The 17519-nt window shown below is 38.2% G+C and overlaps 8 protein-coding genes across 8 annotated transcripts; 5 read left to right on the plus strand and 3 right to left on the minus strand.

Moving 5' to 3' along the window:
• Positions 1-384: 384 nt before the first annotated feature.
• Positions 385-1277, plus strand: GCK72_008171 (uncharacterized protein; the record flags this gene model as incomplete). Its single annotated transcript, XM_003102087.1, has 3 exons — positions 385-463; positions 516-977; positions 1150-1277. 3 exons carry the CDS (start codon positions 385-387, stop codon positions 1275-1277), a joined length of 669 nt encoding a protein of 222 aa, XP_003102135.1.
• Positions 1278-1827: 550 nt separating this feature from the next.
• On the minus strand, positions 1828-2457 carry GCK72_008172 (uncharacterized protein; the record flags this gene model as incomplete). Its single annotated transcript, XM_053726678.1, has 3 exons — positions 1828-2068; positions 2130-2349; positions 2400-2457. 3 exons carry the CDS (start codon positions 2455-2457, stop codon positions 1828-1830), a joined length of 519 nt encoding a protein of 172 aa, XP_053586255.1.
• A 1194-nt stretch (positions 2458-3651) lies between these two features.
• GCK72_008173 (uncharacterized protein) lies at positions 3652-5845 on the plus strand (the record flags this gene model as incomplete). Its single annotated transcript, XM_053726679.1, has 11 exons — positions 3652-3726; positions 3814-3973; positions 4016-4150; positions 4207-4320; positions 4367-4504; positions 4553-4633; positions 4768-4897; positions 4941-4993; positions 5037-5480; positions 5551-5715; positions 5769-5845. The coding sequence occupies 11 exons, from the start codon at positions 3652-3654 to the stop codon at positions 5843-5845; spliced, it is 1572 nt and encodes a 523-aa protein (XP_053586256.1).
• Positions 5846-6466: 621 nt separating this feature from the next.
• On the plus strand, positions 6467-7082 carry GCK72_008174 (uncharacterized protein; the record flags this gene model as incomplete). Its single annotated transcript, XM_053726680.1, has 2 exons — positions 6467-6902; positions 6955-7082. 2 exons carry the CDS (start codon positions 6467-6469, stop codon positions 7080-7082), a joined length of 564 nt encoding a protein of 187 aa, XP_053586257.1.
• A 543-nt stretch (positions 7083-7625) lies between these two features.
• Positions 7626-9091, plus strand: GCK72_008175 (uncharacterized protein; the record flags this gene model as incomplete). The annotated part of the gene is made up of 4 exons (XM_053726681.1): positions 7626-7637; positions 7683-7785; positions 8001-8471; positions 8781-9091. 4 exons carry the CDS (start codon positions 7626-7628, stop codon positions 9089-9091), a joined length of 897 nt encoding a protein of 298 aa, XP_053586258.1.
• A 63-nt stretch (positions 9092-9154) lies between these two features.
• On the minus strand, positions 9155-9942 carry GCK72_008176 (uncharacterized protein; the record flags this gene model as incomplete). The annotated part of the gene is made up of 3 exons (XM_003102125.2): positions 9155-9399; positions 9449-9707; positions 9853-9942. 3 exons carry the CDS (start codon positions 9940-9942, stop codon positions 9155-9157), a joined length of 594 nt encoding a protein of 197 aa, XP_003102173.2.
• Positions 9943-10060: 118 nt separating this feature from the next.
• GCK72_008177 (uncharacterized protein) lies at positions 10061-13277 on the minus strand (the record flags this gene model as incomplete). The annotated part of the gene is made up of 14 exons (XM_053726682.1): positions 10061-10137; positions 10188-10403; positions 10695-10932; positions 11161-11388; positions 11434-11511; positions 11635-11727; positions 11837-11929; positions 12007-12093; positions 12471-12477; positions 12531-12625; positions 12767-12844; positions 12892-13014; positions 13058-13135; positions 13182-13277. The coding sequence occupies 14 exons, from the start codon at positions 13275-13277 to the stop codon at positions 10061-10063; spliced, it is 1587 nt and encodes a 528-aa protein (XP_053586259.1).
• An 832-nt stretch (positions 13278-14109) lies between these two features.
• GCK72_008178 (uncharacterized protein) lies at positions 14110-17322 on the plus strand (the record flags this gene model as incomplete). Its single annotated transcript, XM_053726683.1, has 7 exons — positions 14110-14535; positions 15068-15348; positions 15428-15550; positions 15601-15832; positions 15891-16130; positions 16582-16979; positions 17028-17322. The coding sequence occupies 7 exons, from the start codon at positions 14110-14112 to the stop codon at positions 17320-17322; spliced, it is 1995 nt and encodes a 664-aa protein (XP_053586260.1).
• Between the last annotated feature and the right edge of the window lie 197 nt (positions 17323-17519).

Genomic DNA, 17519 nt, shown 5'->3' on the forward strand with positions numbered 1-17519 from the left:
GTTTGAATTTCAAACGCCGGACCGAAAAAAATTCCGAGTTCGGCCCGGCCCGTGACATGTTTGAAGAGCTGGACCATTGCCATTTTAAGAAAGTTGAAGTATCTTCTGGAGACCGAATCATTTTCTTTCGAGCAAAAATAAAAATGAGCAATACAACGTTGTTTATCAGATTTTGCTTTCCATCTTGAACATCTCCACAACATTGCTCACCCTATTTTTTTTTCTCTCTCACTCTATTCCACTATTTTTTACTGAACAGAAATTACTATGAGCAATGCAACGTTGCATTAACCTTCAGTATAAAGCACACGCTAAACTGCTAAGACTACGCCTTCTGATTTAGTCTTTTTTACCAGACTTCCCAACAATTCGGTTTTTCAGAAAATGAAGGTCTCAATCACTCTTTGCTTCCTCGGTCTCCTACTCTTTCTTACGTCGGCATCCGCTAAGGAAAGTCAGCAAGGTGAGAATCGGAGGTCTAGAAATTTAGTGCCTGCGAAAATTTTAAATTTTAGAAACTCAACGGATTAGAAAGCATGAAAACATGAAATTCTCTTCTCCACAACGGAACATGGCTTCTGGAGCAGCTGTCGGTGGAATCTTGAACTCTGCTTATAATGTCATTCAAAACGGTGCGAAAGCATCGGCTGGGGTCATCGAAAAAGTCATTGTTTCTGCACAAACTTACCCAAAATTCAACACCATTGGGGATCTCGGAAATCTCAAAGTACCGTACCCTGATGCCGTCATGAACAACGCAGTTGTTAGAGTGACAAAAACAAACATTCAACACGTAGCTTCTTCACCAGCAATGAATTTTTTGAACAAAGTCGCACCAGCCGTGATGGCAGCATCAGTTGCATATGATGCTTGGGAGATTTTTGATGATGTCAAAGAAGGAAATCGGGGAGAAGCTACAAGAAAGGTTGTCACGAAAGGATCCGCATATCTCGGAGGATTCTATGGAGCAGCTGCAGGTAATCTTAGATAACTGGGGATAGAAACGTAATTAGGTAATTACTGAGTTTAACAATATTCAGGGGTTACATTTATAATTCATTTTTCTTTGATTTTAACGGTGAACCTATTAGGTATATTAATCAACTACTTGTAACACCTGAATTATTAGTCAGGACATGTTGATTGCAGGATCCGTTCTTGGAACACTGGTCTTCCCAGTTGTTGGAACAGCGATTGGAGCGATTCTTGGTGGAATATTCGGCGGAGTTTTTGGAGGACTTGGTGGCGACGTTATTGTAGAAATCTTGAGATTGTAAAAACGAACGATTCTAATTGCATATTACTTAATTGTTGAATTCTTCTTTGTGTATTATTGTTAAACTATATTCTTGCAATTGTCTGGAACTAGAAAACCCCTTCTCTAAAATAAAATAAATTAAAATTCATCAAACAGTTTGACATTATTCGTTGAGCAAGGACAAATTTGGGCAAAAAAGATTTTAAAAATCATATATATGATTTAAACAAAGTTAAATGTAAAATTTAGGACACAATTAGCGTGTATACGCAGTGATTATACATCAGCAGGGCCTGAGAAAACGCCGTGATAACTAAAGAAGAGAAATAGAAAAACTTGTGACAACTATGTTTGCATAGTTTTTTTGAACATTACTTTGTTCCGCATGTATCCGTAATTCTCAAAACCTAGAAGGGTGTGGGTGTGTATGCAGAGGATACCGTTACGGAAAACGAGATCTTTCAGAATTCAACGATGTTATACTAATTTCCGATGTTCTATTATTCACAGAACTCCAGCAATGATTGAAATCGGTATTGAATATTTATTGAAATTGTTGTATAAAACAATCAAACATGTCTACGCAAATCCAGGTTTTTAACTATCGTTCCACCATCATCCACACCATAATATCTACCAACAGCACCACCAATAACTCCACCAAACGCTCCACCGACTATTCCACCGACTAACCCTCCGACACCAGGGAACGCATAATTTCCGGCGGCAGTATCTAAACAGTAATAAATAATCTCAGTAAAGTTGTATTGAAGATATCCGTTATTTTCAACAAATGGCTTTTGACTCATGCTGAACATCAATATTAACCAAACTTGCTTTTGGGAAGATCAATTGATAAAAAAACAATAACACTTGCCTGCGCTTGCTCCAACGGTAGCATAAGTAGACAGCATAGTTATTGGTTTTCTTAGCATCCGTGTTTCCATTCAGATATTCTTCAGCTACTTCAGCAGTATCCACAAGAACTACGATTACTTGAACTGTCGGATTAATATGATAGAAATCAACTTTTCCGTGTGGTGAATCAATTCTAGCGTACGATGTCGGATTGCCAAAAGAACTAATAACATCTTTAGCATACACTATGTTTCAAGACCTGCCGCCAACCTTCACGACGTACATTGCAGCGTTTTTTGCAGCACCAAAAACTGCTCCAGTGAATATGATCCATGCAGCATCTGAGATTTAAAACAATTTAGTTGTTCTGAAATGACACAAGGTCTGTACCTGACCGAATATGACTCATCTCACTGTCAGCGTGTTTAGTCAAAATAGCACTTATTAAAATGAGCAGAAAAACGTTTGCAATCAATAGATTAATCGTTTTTCTAAAAAATAGAATTTTAAGAGAATAAAAAATGCGACAAAAAAGAACGAGAAAAGTTGGATCTCCAGTGGACACTCAACGAAAATAATATTTCATGACGGTGGCCTAATCCGATATTTAAAAACACATCCACCGTGGAACTTTTTCGTTTACAATGAGCAATGGCAACCAATTTTGATTCAAAGGATTAAAAACGGTTTTCTGATTCTGTTTGTAATACGAATACACAAGTGGTAAATTAAATACCGTAAAAACTGTATTAGAGCGACATGTCGCTCTATTTTTCAACCGCCTTTCAGAACAATTTTGTAGTTTCAGAAACTCACTAAAGTTAAACGGAAAAACACTTTTTGAAAGTTCTATTTGTTGAACTAGAGGTTACTATTCACGCTGCTTCTAATCAGAACCAAGAAAATACACTTAGATAATCATATTCATGAATCCTGAGTATAGATGGGTGTCGTTCTATTAAAGGTGTCGCTCTATTAAAGGTGTCGCTCTAATACAGTTTTTACGGTATGTGGATATACTAACAGTGTTCTATACTTGTTCATTGAAACCAAATTTCAGTTTTTCAGTCTTAAGTTTTTTTTTGTTGCGTGTGATATTATCGAAATAAAAAAGTTCCGACATTTTTTACAGACGCGTGTTTGCGGGCTTATGCAAAATTTAATAATTTTGCACTACGAGTCGGTAAAAAATGTCGGAACTTTTTTATTTCGATAATAGGTGTTGTGAAATATCTCACACTTTTTTTGTTTTTTTTCTATGTAAACCAAACATTTCAACAACTTCTGTTCAATAATTATTTGTTCACCTATAAGAAGTCAACAAAACTTTTTGAGACATATAATGTTATCTTCCCTTTCCATGAAGAACAACTTTCTCTTATTGATATAATAGATGGAAGAGATAGTAAGAGGCGCAGGTGTCACAACTTTGGAGGTTGATGTTTATCAGTTCAGTTTATTTTGTTTCACGCTGACAATGATCTATTCCGCATTTGAAGTAATTTAATGATATGTTCTCGAGTTTTCAGGTAAAAATGAACCGGAAATCGTTTTGTTCAAAATTTGGATTGAATGGGACAAGTGTCGCGATTTCTATGTGCATTGTGTTGGTGAGTTTCGAAATAATTCTAATATTTCAAGATTTGCACTTCTAGATTAAAATTAAAATCATGCTATACCAAACTTTAACTTTCCAGATCGTTCAATGCAAACAAAACCATGATAGTTGGAATCTTCTGGATTCTGTTCACTCAACAATCAATGTAATATCTGAAAATCTTCCAGAATATGCCGAAAACTTGTACAAAACAGCACAGGAACATGGTGAAAAGTTGAAGGACACTTTGAGTAGTTGTGGTACTTTACCAAACAAAAAATCTGCCAAAATGTTATTTTCAGCTGAAGAAGTTCAGAAGAGCTACAAAGGGTCCAAACTTCAGGGTATTGTCGATAACTTGCCAGAGCACACCGCAGAAATTTATAAAACTGCGAAGGAGAACAGTATAAAGATGAAGAAGGCCGTGGAAAAATATGGTAGGTTGAGGTTATCGCATTTCGGTGTCTGCTTAAGTGTAACTATTCATTTTCAGCTGATGATGTTCACAAGAGCTACCAAGGATCGGAGTTCCAGAAGGTGGCTAACACGCTACACGAAAAAGTTCAAGAACATGGAGAAATATTTACGGACACGCTTGAGGATTACGGTCGGAAAATACAATGAACAGCAATCTTATGAGATGTTTCTTTCAGCAGACAAACTGAGCAAAAATTACGAAGGATCAAAATTACAGAAGTTCGTTGAAAAACATGTTCCGGAATACGCAGAAAAACTGATAGCGAAGACAGAAGAGCATGGAGAAGTGTTGAAGGAGAAACTGAGTTACTATTGTACGTTTTTCGGCAATTGGCTTGTATGATTCTACCATTTTTTTTGAGGCAGCGAAATAAAAAAGAACTACGAAGGGTCTGATCTACAAAAGGCAGTAAATGAGATGTATGAAACAGTTCAAGTTCATGGTGAGCAATATTTGTTTTTTGAGTATTGGGATGAGATGATGCAACGGTGTAACAAGTTGGCAAATCTACTTGCTACTGATGACAGAAATCCCATGAACAATAAATTCAGTAATCATCTAACAGATTTGTTTTAGCCACAGAAGTTCACAAAAACTACCAAGGCTCAAATACACAGAAGCTTGCAAATGAATTGTACGCAACAGCTAAATTTCATGGGGAGCACCTATCAGAGACATTGAGTGATTATATGGGAGAGCTGCAAGAGTATGTTAATAAAGTTGAAGAGATCAGAGTGAGAAATTCGAAGAAATCGCATGAATCCATTCGATTGTATCCTGGGAAAACTGTCTTCTAACAAAGGTATGATTTTAGTGTGCATTCTTACAATAGTATACGTTTTCAGACATCTCCTACAAAACTATGCTGGCCGGAGGACTCATCGGTGCGATTCGAAATTCTCTCCGCTACAAAATCAGACATGGAGGTCGCCGATCAAACATCGTTTCCGTCTTTGACAATTCCATCCGAAACGCTAAAGGAAACCCTAAACTTTTTGCACGAGTCGACATGCCACATGGCAAAGTGCCATTTCCTCATATCAATGTTAACAAGGCGTTCACTGGAGTCAAAGATCCGCATACCAGAATATCTGAATTCACCGCAAAAGCAGCAGGAGTTACAGGAAGTGCACTGAAATTTATCAATAGAGTGGCACCTGCTGTGATGGTTCTGAGCACTGCGTATGATGCATATGATATTGTGAATAGTGAAGATGGAGGAGTTATGACAAAGAAAGTGATTAGTGGGACATCGACAAGTGCAGGTGGATATATAGGGTCATCGATTGGTGAGTGTTTTATTATATTTAAGATTCATGGATACTGCTAGAGAATAGCTCCATACATCTCGTTTTTCAGGCGCCTCCATCGGAACAATGTTTTTCCCTGGTATTGGAACTTTGACTGGATCAATTATGGGTGGAGCCTACGGTGGGGAATTCGGAGATTGTTTCTCGGATACTTTGGAAGATGCTTACAACTATGCATCAGATTTTTGGGAAATATATCGACAAAATACATGCTGTATGTTTATTTTTTCTGAATTAATGTCTCCATTTTTGTTATATTGGTTTCAGATCCGGAGTTCGATACCAAAAAAGATGAATTTTTTGGACTGTGGACGAATGAGCAACAGTGTATTGTTGGATTTTGATTTTGTTACAAAGAATAAAAATAACTTTCATATTGACACACGCATGACCAATACTTATGGTTTGTGCAATTGATAAAGCAAACGTATCAGTTCAAAGTGTGTTATACAAATACTCATTTATTTTCGAATGAAGTTTTTTTCTCGTTCTGATCGGAATAGCTTCAAAAGAAAGATGGGTCGGATACTGTGGTTTCTAAGTATTATAAGTATTGTATATTTCATATCTGTGAGTCTTTTGAAGAATGGAATGCGGAAGTGTTTCTTGGAGCACTTAATAAAATCGAGTTATTTAATTTTGGAAATTCTATGTAATATCAAACTATACCATAACTCACAATTAATATTTTTCAGAGTTATAGAGCCAACAATTCAGTGGATAATGAATTTAGTTTAATTGGAAAGTTAACTAATTATGGTATGTGAAAGTAACTGTCAGCATTTTCAATGTCAGTATTACAGCCAAATATTTACTGAACTATCCACCCCCTGAAAAAACATGGTTCGAAAAAATTACAGATTATGGGAAAGGTTTGTGGAGGGATTATAGCATTGATAATAAATGACATGTTTTTATTAGTTGCAGAGTCACTGGGTTACTTATCTGACAGTCGGAGCAAAGACATGAAAACTGGAGCAATTATGGGAGCCTCACGGAACGCTGCAAATTATGTGATCCAAGTCGGTGGAAGATCTTCAAACATCCTGAATATATTCGATAAGACATCTGTCAGTTCACTGGGAAATGCAAGATGGTTTGCACGTATTGATATGCCACACGGCAACGTGCCCTACTATCATATCAATGTTAATCAGGCAATCACTGGTGTCAAGGATCCACACTATCGGATTTGGGGTGTCACTGCAAAAGCAGCAGGGATTACTGGACGAGTATTGAGTATAGTCAACAAGATAGCACCTGCAGCAATGATTTTGTCATTTGCTTATGATGGATATGAGATTTTGGATGACTATCAGAATGGAAAAATTGCAGAGTCTAAGCGAAAAGTTGTTGCTAAAGCCTCGACATATATTGGCGCAAGTTATGGAGCGGGAACAGGTTAGGAGAGAACACTTGCTTAATTTAGAAATATAATGTTCAAAATTCACAGGTGCTTCGATTGGATCAATTATTTTCCCGGGTGTCGGTACTTTACTCGGAGGGCTGATTGGTGGTGTACTTGGAGGAATGGGTGGAGGAATCGGTGGAGACGTCGTGGCTTCTATTTTGGTGTTGTAGGCATGAATTTCAAAAGTATAAAAGTATTGAAGTTTGTTTCATATATTTTCTTGTTGCACACCGTCAAAATTGTGGTACAGGTTTTAGCAAAAGTTTGGAGCATCCTATCTCGACTGGCTGTAAAAATACATATCTTTTTTTCAACTGAAGACATATTTTCTAAGTATTGAGCTATATTGTTTAATTGGCCATTCTTTGATATCTCTATTCGACACCGAGGTAAATCGCTTTGAACGGACTTCGCTGGGTGTATATCTGTCACTGGTTTTACGGTAAATGGCATACCTGCTTTGCCACGTAACTTTAATAATAACCAATTAATTAAAATTTTAAGTTTGAAGTCAAACACCACACATTTAATAATTGGTTTGTTTTTAGAAATAATCTAGTCACAAAGTGAGTCATTTTCTTCCACCAAGTAACTTTTTCCATTTTTACGGTTCTCGAAGACCACTGATAACATACGACAGTGACATTTTATACTGATAAACACCTAGCTGCGAACTAATCATTCTACTCATTACTCTATTGAATTCCCAAAAAATGAATAAACAGGTATTTTCTATTCGACTTGGTTTTTTTTCTTATAAAAAATTTCAGAAAAAAGAGGGCATTACCAAAAAACTATCTGAACACGCATCGAATGTGTTGGAGAAAGCCAACGAATATGGAGAGAAAGCGAAAGAGGCAGTACTTGAAGCTGGTGAGAATTCGTTATTATTTACATTTGCCGGTGGCTGACCGATTGCTCCGGGGACAAGGTGTGGGTTTCGCGGCTCTCTACCGTACTTCACTCATAGAAAGTTTTAAAAGTACGGTAGTCGCAACGAAACGCACAGCCAAATTTAGAGTGAGCGGTCAGGCTACGAATGGATAATAAGCAAGTATATTAATCAAGACTATAACGTGTTTTTTCAGTCACTGATCCTATCTCGATTTCTGTTCTCACTGGTGCAGCTCTTGGGGCCGCTCGTAACGCTGCTGATTTTGCTATTCAACTCGGTGGTAGATCTTCAAACGTAGTCAATATATACTACAAAAATGTCAAAAGCTCTCTTGGAAATTCCAAATGGTACGCTCGGGTAGATATGCCGCATGGTAATGTGCAATATCCTCACATCAATGTGAACAAGGCAATCACTGGTGTCAAGGATCCACATATTCCCATATCTGCAACTGCTGCAAAGGCGGCTGGTCTTGCAGGGCAAGGTCTCGAAATGGTTAACAGAATGTCTTTTCATCTGGAAGTACTCGCGTATGCTTGCAATTTATATCTGTTGGGAAATAATGTAATTGTTGATTTGAATAATGGAACAACAAGAAACACATTGAAAGAGGTTGCCAGAATTGTTATAAGTCTTGTCGGAGGGAAAGGAGGATTAGCTTTAGGTGAGATGTGTTTTGTCCTTGCAATTTAAGAGACAATGTCTCGCTCAAGCCACCAGGCCATGTTACACATAAACCAAAGTAATAACTATTAAAATAGTTATTAGTACGGGACGCTTCCAACAACCGCGCTCTATCGAACCCGAAGAAAATGGAATGTGGAATTGAGAGATTCAGAGCAAAAGAGGCATTTCTCAAGGACATTTCGGTGGAGCGCAGTTGTAAGAACTGTGCCTAGATAATAAAATGAGATGACTCTGGTTTTGACGTTTTCATAAAACATGAATATTATTTACATGTCCATATTTCCAGGCGCCGCAGGAGGTACATTGGCTTGTCCTGGTATCGGAACTATCATTGGTGGTCTTGCTGGTAGCATTGCTGGTGGCGCTGGAGGTGTTTACATCTTGGACCCTCTCCTTGGAATTATACTCGATGATATAAAACTCGATATTCTGGAGGTAGAATGCACTGAATGTCAGAAAGTATTCGAGTGCCGTAAATACGAGATTGGTGATGTGAAGAAGTGCGAAACATGTCGCACTCCAGATGACATTCCGCGTATTCCTGAACTCAAGGAGTTGGTGATGCCGGGGTGGCTGAAAATCAGATCAAAACTTTGAGATAATTCATTTTTCAAAAAAAGTGTATTTTTATCAGTGAAACAAAGAAAATAAAATAAATATTCACTCTTCTCTTTCCTGACACTCCTCACAATTCATCACATCTTCCGACTGATACTTCCGGCACAAAAAAGGTCGATGGCACGTTGCACATATGGCTCTGTAGGTGTCATATTCAACTTTATCCATAATTGCTTCCGCCGCCTTCCCACTTCCGAATCCTCCGCTAACTCCGCCAGTGACTCCGCCCACAATTCCACCAACAATAGTACCGATGCCTGGGCAGATTGCTGTTCCGATGGCGGCTCCTGGAATGCACTCTGTTAGATTATGCGCACAAGGCTACAGTATACCCACCTGCCAACGCGCCTCCAAAACCTACACCATACGTGGCTACCGTAGTCGTCAATTTCTTTACCGTATTCCTACTAGTTCCCTTTCTCTTATCCTTCTCTACATTTCTCCCAATTTGATATGCATCATAAGCAACTGCCGCCACTTGAAGTACCGGAGCCGCTTGTCCAATCGTGGCGAGACCCTCACCACCGATTTTCCCAGCCGATTGAGCACCTGCGGCGGAAATGTGCACTGCTTTGCCAGCTGGATCGTCGGTTATCTGAAAGCGGAGAGGTAAGGAAACACGCTCCGTTGCACTATAATTGGCACGGTGACAAATTCTAATGTTAAGCTTATTTATCTATCTTTCAATGAAAACCGCGATGCGATTGAAAAAAATTAAAATGTCTATACAGTAAGCTTACCCAATTCCCATCTTTATCTTTCCGTTTTTTCTTCTTTGAACAACTCGAACTATTCTCTGAACTACCACTTTGCTCATTGTTTGTTGACATTTTGAAAATATAGAAATAACTTGTTTTATTATTTCAAAGCGTTAAAACTGTAATTTTTGATGAGAAAAGTAGGAATGTATGGCAAATTACACGTAAAAAGTGGAAATTCGTTATTAAATTAGAAATCGTGGTTGCTGTGTAGTTTGTCGTACCAGAAGTGGACGGATCCCTGTCGCTTGCTATTGAAGGGAGAACCTGAACATTAAATATTTGTTTTCAGCAGCAATGAATCAATCAAAACTCACAACAAACTCCTTGTATCTCTTGATATTTCTTCCACGTATATTCTTCCCGACAACCATTACATTCCAACACGGCGACGTCCCATTCGATGTGATTGAGAGCCTTTTCAGAAGCCACGTGGCTATAGTGTCCTCCATAGTATCCGCCGAGAACTCCACCCACAATTCCACCGAAAATTGTTCCGATTCCGGGAAAGATAGACGATCCGATTGTGGCACCTAGAACAAAATCAGACGATTCTTTGAATTTAACAAAAATTTGAAAATTGAAATTTTTTGATTTTTGTGCAAAAAAGTTAAATTTTCGACTATGTTTCCAACTATCAATAAAAACTCGAGCGTACATATTAGCACGGCACGCTTTTTACAACCGCGCTCTACAGAAACTGACGAAAATTGCGTGCGAAATTGAGAGATTTAGAGAAAAAGTGACATTTTTCAAGGGCATTTCGGTGGAGCGCAGTTGTAAGAAGCGTTCCGTGCTAATGGTACTTCGACATCAAAACGAACCTGCACACGCTCCAATCGATCCACTCGTATAAGTGGCCGTAGTAGTTGCTACCCTCTTGATCGTATTTCTCGTTGTTCCGTATTCATAATCTTTTTTGACTTCTTTTCCGATTTGATACGATTCATAAATCACTGCTGCCGTCGTCAGAATCGGTGCGTAATCATTGGCCTTCTCAGCCACTTTTCCGAAATATCCGACAGTTTTGGCGGTGGTCGGAGAGATTTGAATGTGGGGGTCCTGGAATTAGTAGATTGGGTGGGAAATTTCAAATTAATATGCAGTAGACTTGCAGAATTTCGGCCCGGAGTCAGAAATGTGCAAAATTTTTTAACATTTTCGAAAATTTTCAGCAAAAATAGTTAAAAATCCTACATACGCTTGAATTTCCATTGATATTAAAACAAAATTATAGAAAATTCGACTTTTTTGCAAAAAAATAAAACATTTTCAAACATTTGTACGCACTTTAATACCAGTTACAGCTTTGTTGATATTAATATGTGGATAATTGACATTTCCGTGTGGTCGATCGAATCGAATCCACCATCTCGGATTTCCTAACGATGATCTGTTAGTTTTGTCGAAGATATTCAGAATATTCGATGCTCTTCCCGATGTTTGAATCACATATTTGCTCGCGTTTTTGCTCATCGCTGCAATCCCACCACGTAATGAGTCTCTGGAATGTTCTGTCTGAAAATTGGTGGTTTTCTATATCTGGAGACGGAAAATAGAAACCTCTTCATTTTTCTGATCTTCCTTATACCACCAAGTTTTGACACCGCTCGCCGCCGAACTCAATCCACTGGAAACTGTCTGAAAATCGAAATTTTAACACATAATTCAGTTTTCCACTTATTTTTCTCAAGCTGTCATTTAATAACAAATTGGACATTTTTAAAAACAGAAAACTGCAAAAATGGACAGCGCCAGGCTTACCGATGATGTTGACGCAACAATATCAGAATTCCATGCAGATTTTGCTGAGTTTCCGATTGAAGAAGCAACCGAAACTGTAGATTCTTTGATAACCTGAAACCCTTTTGGTTACACTTTCTTATGATGGTACGAAATAGTTCAAAAAATATTCAGAATAACACAATGAAAACATATCGAGCCTGAATTATTATGAAGAATTTACTTTTGATGTGGATTGAACGGCATCGGAATTCCAGGCGCTATTCGCGGTCGATCCGATTGTGGAGGCGGCGGACACGGAGTAGTCTCTCACAGTCTGGAGATTCATCATTTTAAAATTTATAAAAACTGCGAGAAATCCGAGAAAAGTGAAATCGAAAAATACAAACATACTGAGGCTGCCGAACCCAAATAACCCCATCCGCTGGTGTTCTCGTTGTCTTTTTCCATTGAATCCGAGTCGTTTCGCCACGAATTGGGCTGAAAATATTGATTTATTCGGAGAAAAGGGAAGAGGTGGAAGTGGGGTGGGGAAACTGCTAATATTAGTGCTAATTTTTGTGTAAACTAATAGAAGAGGAGATTCTCTTTCGATTCATGTAAAATTTATAACTACTTTAATGAGAAATTTTCTCAAAAAAAGACGAGAAACGAAAATTGGCGGAAGAATCACAGAAAATTCTTTTTTGAGAATATTTCATATTAAAATATTAATAAATTTTACATAAATCGAAAGAGAATGTTCTCTTCTGATAGCTTTAACACTTTTCAGAGCGAAATTTCATTCAAAACGAAAGAAATTTTTATTTTTCCACGCCCTATCCCTTCAAAATGTTGAGTGGGGAAATCGCGCCCACCTCTGAACTAAACAATTGAAATTTTATAATAATGCTAAATTCGGGTTCTTTTTCACTAACAATCCATCTAATTCTTTTAGGCTCTTTTTCTTTCTCTCCATTCCACCAATTCCACACTCCACTACTCGCCGAACCCAATCCCCTTTTGCGACGGTCTGAAATATACATAAAAATCGGAATAACAAGGCATAAAATAAGTGAAATATTGTGAAAACTAAAGTTTTGATAGCTTATTTCTGCATTTTTCTTTCTCGAAAATGTAAATTCGTGCAAAATATCCAACCGACATCACCAACCGTTGACGTGGAAATGAATGAAGATTTTGCAGAATCTCCGATCGAACAGGCAGCTGACACGGTGGATTCTTTGATGACCTGAAACATTTACAATGTTAAAATTCAAGTTTTTTTCAGTAAAATACAGATGATGTGGAAGCGACGGCTGACTTTGCTCCATTTCCAATCGATGTCGCTGCGGAAATCGAGAAATCTTTGGCAGAGTGACCGATTGACGATGCAGCAGAGACAGTGGAATTTTTAATTGCCTAAAAACTTTAAATGTTTTCTTGTTTTTCCGAGCAAACTAACAGATGATGTGGATGCCACAGTTTCAGAAGCTGTACTTCCGACGGACGTTGCTGCCGAGATGGAATAGCTTTTTACTGTCTGAAAGTAAGCAAGATTTGAAAAGAAACTCGGAAAAGAAGCATACCGAAGCAGCACTACCCAATCTTCCAGTTATGTCCCAGCCTTTTTCTTTATTTTCAGCTTCATTGTTCCACCATTTTATCGCCGAATTGAGACCCATTCGCAGCTGAAAAACGTTTCATTTTTCGTATTTTTTAGATTTATTTAGAAGTAAATAAATCTCCCGAAAATAACACCGGAATTGTAATAAAACATCGGTAAAATATGGAGAAATACTCTCAAAACTACGCGAAAAATCGGGAAAAAAACCTGGAAAATTGATAATTGCAAAAATATTGATAAAGACATTTCTTTTAATTTCTGTCGCTTCAGCCTCACTATTTTCTCACAGAATGAATCAAGTCCCATTCTTGTTGAAAATCTTTTCATTATTCGTATTTTCTATATTTATTTAAAAGGAAATCACTTTATTATCGAAATAAAAAAGTTCCGACATTTTTTACTCGTCGGTGTTTGCGGACTCAAGCCAAAATTATCAAATTTTGGCTTGAGTCCGCAAACACCGAGGGGGAAAAAATGTCGGAACTTTTTTGTTGCGACAATAAATATGTTCAAAATAATAAGAAAAACAACGAACAACGCAAAGAAAAATTAAAAACTATATTTCAATTTCCCACTAAAAATGTTGTCAATGGAGCGCGCTTGCACCGTATTTTCTTTTTACTCGCATTTTATTTTGCATCTTTTTCCTTACTTTCTTTGCTTTTTTCTCAATAAAACTACACTAAAAACAACAATTATTAATGAGAAAAAATTTTGAGCCATGGTGTTAAAAACTGTTAATTCAAATATTGCGAAATCGTTCCCAACATTGTGCCCGTTTATCTCTTTTTCACCTTTCATCAACTGTCTTACTCAGGTTTCTCTCTCTATTTTCAATGTTTTGAGTAAAAAGAAACTCCAATTACAACAATATTGCAGCTGTCTGAAAGATGCGTCTCGTCGAAATTGGTGCTCTGCCGGATGACTCGGATCTCTCGCTTTGGGAAGCCAGTTGTGAGACTATCGCTCATCAAATTTCACTGAAATTGGCTCGAAAAGAAGGCGGACTCATGGAAATATTCAATGCCGTCGTCGCCTCGCTTCCCAGAAAATCCGACGTCTTCCGATATTCGGCGATTCAATCGAAACAGAATTTGGAGAAGGCTCATCAGAAATTAATTGAGAAGATCTCAGAAATAATACCGATTTTGGTAGAAAGTGGATGGAAGAAGAGTCCCGACTATCAGAAGAATAGTCTTATCGATTGTTTTTCGCTTCTAGAAGAGTCTGAAGCCGTCAAGATATTCCAGAAGGCACAGGAGAGTCGGACGATTACAGAAGATGACGTGGATGAGTATTTCGTGTTGTTTGATAAGGTAAATTTAAAAGAAGTCAAACAGATTGACATTCGATGGTCTCGAAATAATAACCAAGGGAAAATAGTACTTAAGAATGCTCAACAACTCGAAAGACAGATAGATTTCTTCTTGGAAAGCCGATTTGAGATTTTTTAAACAAAAATCTGAATATATATATATATTTTTTGCAATTCTGTTTTTCCCCACTCATCGCATTTCCAAGCTCCGTTATGTTCTCAAAAATTGTATTATCTGCTACGTAGAAATGAGAATTCTTATTCCTTTTTAACTGCATGTAAGCGCGGATAATTCAGCTATATCCTGGTATGATAACTGACTGATTTTCCCAAATCCGATTTATCAGCTGAAAGTGAGTATTGAGATAAGCATGCTTGACTAGATTATCTGAGCATACTTAAAGATAACAAAAAAGATTATCCATAATTATCTATCGGAAACAAAACCGATTTTCATTGTAACGCAACAGATAATATCGGTTGGCTGTGTGTCCAGATGTCTTGAGATCAAGATCTTTATTCGGTTTTTCCAGAAATTCGATCGTCTCCTGAACTACGGAAAACCACAATTCGAAACTTCACTTGATGACTCAACTCGTTCGAAATACGCGAATCTCTGTGTTGAAGTACTCGTCGCAATTGGAGCTGCCGTTAAAAATGCTCAGAAAATCACCGCATTTTTCGATTCGCAAAATTTGAAAGTTTCGAAAATTTGGATGACTCGAATTCCGGAGATTTTCGAAAAAATAACGAATGCATACGATTATCCGACGTGTTTTGACGTGGCGATGGCACTGGATGGATTTCCATTGAGGTAGGATGTGTATCCAGGTGTCCGGATGTCAGTGATTCCGAAAAAGAAAGAATTTTGAAAACAATTTAAATTTTTCCAGAAAAGTGTTCTTAGCTCGTCGATTCGCACTTCAGTCAATGCTCGAAGTATTCATTGAGATGGCACCGGAAACAAAGTATAAAGTTAGAGAACGAGTCAGACAGGAATTGGAAAAACCGTCGAGGTAAAGTTATCAAATTCAACTAAAATTAAAATCAATTCCTTCATTTTCAGATTCGTTGGATACGCTGCAGAACTCGGTCACTGTGATCTACTCAACTCGTTTTCTCCGAAAATCTCAAAACCAATCGATGATTCCAGAAGACGTCTTGAAGTGGAGACGGTTGAACGTCTTCGTCGATCGGGATATTTAGAGAATCTCGGAACACCGTTAGACGAATTGGTTAGGGCGCAAATCGAGTCGATACGAGAGATATTGCCACATTTCTCGTCGGAAATCATTCATGTAAGTAGCTGGCGTGTCGTTTGGCGCGTGAAGATTTCATAGAATACATCATTTTCAGCTCACTCTCCGTCATTTCTCCTACGATTCGGAAGCCACTCTGGCCAGTCTTCTCTCCAGAGAGAACCTCCCATTAGAGCTACTTCGTATTGAGAATGTTGAGATAAAAGCGGGTGTTGGATCTGGTGAATGGCCTCCTCTAGACTTCACAGCATCAGATGAAATCGAGAAAACTGCAAGAAAAGAGAAAGAGGCGAAGGATGAGGAGATGAGAAAGAACAATGAGAAGAAGGCGGCGATGGTGAGGAGAAGCGGATGAAAAAATGTCTTCGTTTCTTCATAAAAAGGATTATAATTAGAGAATCCGTACTTGTCAACGGGCCGTTTCATTAATAATGCGCGAGCTATGTTTTTGACTATCGATAAAAACTGGTGCATATGAGAGAATTTCGACTGTTTTTTATAAAAATTTCGATAAAATTCGTGAAAAATTGTGCCGAGATAAAGTGCCAAAAACGCGAAAATGGCCGAAAAACCCATTCTAGCTCGGCCCTCAACACATTAACAGAGATTTGCATTTTGGTATATTTTTCAGCTGATAAAATTCATTTTGAATAGAGATACGCGCCTTGACAAGTATGGAAGGAGAATGAGACAAATATGGGAAATTCTTGAATGTTTCCTAATAAAAAGGATCATTATTTAGGAAATCAAAGCATAAATTTTAAACACAAACATTTTTGTTTTTGCAGAATCTCTTCTCGTTGGCCCCCATTCTCTCCGATCGGCCGCCATCACCCCCTGTCGATGAACAAGCTGAACTACGTGCTCGCGCTCTTGCCTATCGATCATCCGTCCTATCTAAACTCCAGAATATTCGTTCCGCCCAGAATCCCACGTCATCTACAGACGCATCGGGTAAAATCGCCGTCGACGCGGAGAATCTCGTTCCGATGGCCACTTCGAAAAAGTATTCGGCGTTGAATTCGCTGAAAATCAGTGAAGCTGATAAGGTGGCAATTCGACCGACGTATGATAAATATCGATATGAGACACCGAATAGTGATGAAGAAGGGAATGGAAGAGGGATTTATGATGATGAATACGATGATGAATTCGATGGAAGAGAATTCAAAATGGAGAGGTTGAAGTGAGTTGTCTGGCGTGATATTGGCGCGTTAACTTCTACTTTTTTCAGCCAAGAACTGGAAACATCATCCGACGATGACGATACGATTGGAGCTTCATCTGGACCACCGGGACTTTCAGGACAACCGAAAAGTGGAAATCAAAGTAGAGGAGTATCATCTGGAGGACACCGTGGTGGACGTGGTCCAGGAGGCGGTGGACGTGGAGGAACGACGACTTCTGGAGCTTCGACAATGACGTCATCAGAAGGATACACCGGTGGACGTGACCGTCAGATGAAGGAACGTCACAAGTCGGATCACAAACAACGTGGAGCGGATAGGAAGAAAAGAGGCGCCTATTGAGAGGAATCGTGCAATGTTTCTGTGATAATTATGTTCTTTTGTTGGGTTTTTTCCCGGTCAGGCTGATAATATTAAAAATATAGAAATTATTCAAACATTACATTAAAACTACACAAATGAAACAAGAGACGGATGGGTTGACTGAACAGAAGATGTGGGGAAGTAGAGAAAAACACAACATTATTAGGAAAACATTA

Source organism: Caenorhabditis remanei, chromosome III (assembly GCF_010183535.1).
Source record: "Caenorhabditis remanei strain PX506 chromosome III, whole genome shotgun sequence".
Lineage (NCBI taxonomy): Eukaryota > Metazoa > Nematoda > Chromadorea > Rhabditida > Rhabditidae > Caenorhabditis > Caenorhabditis remanei.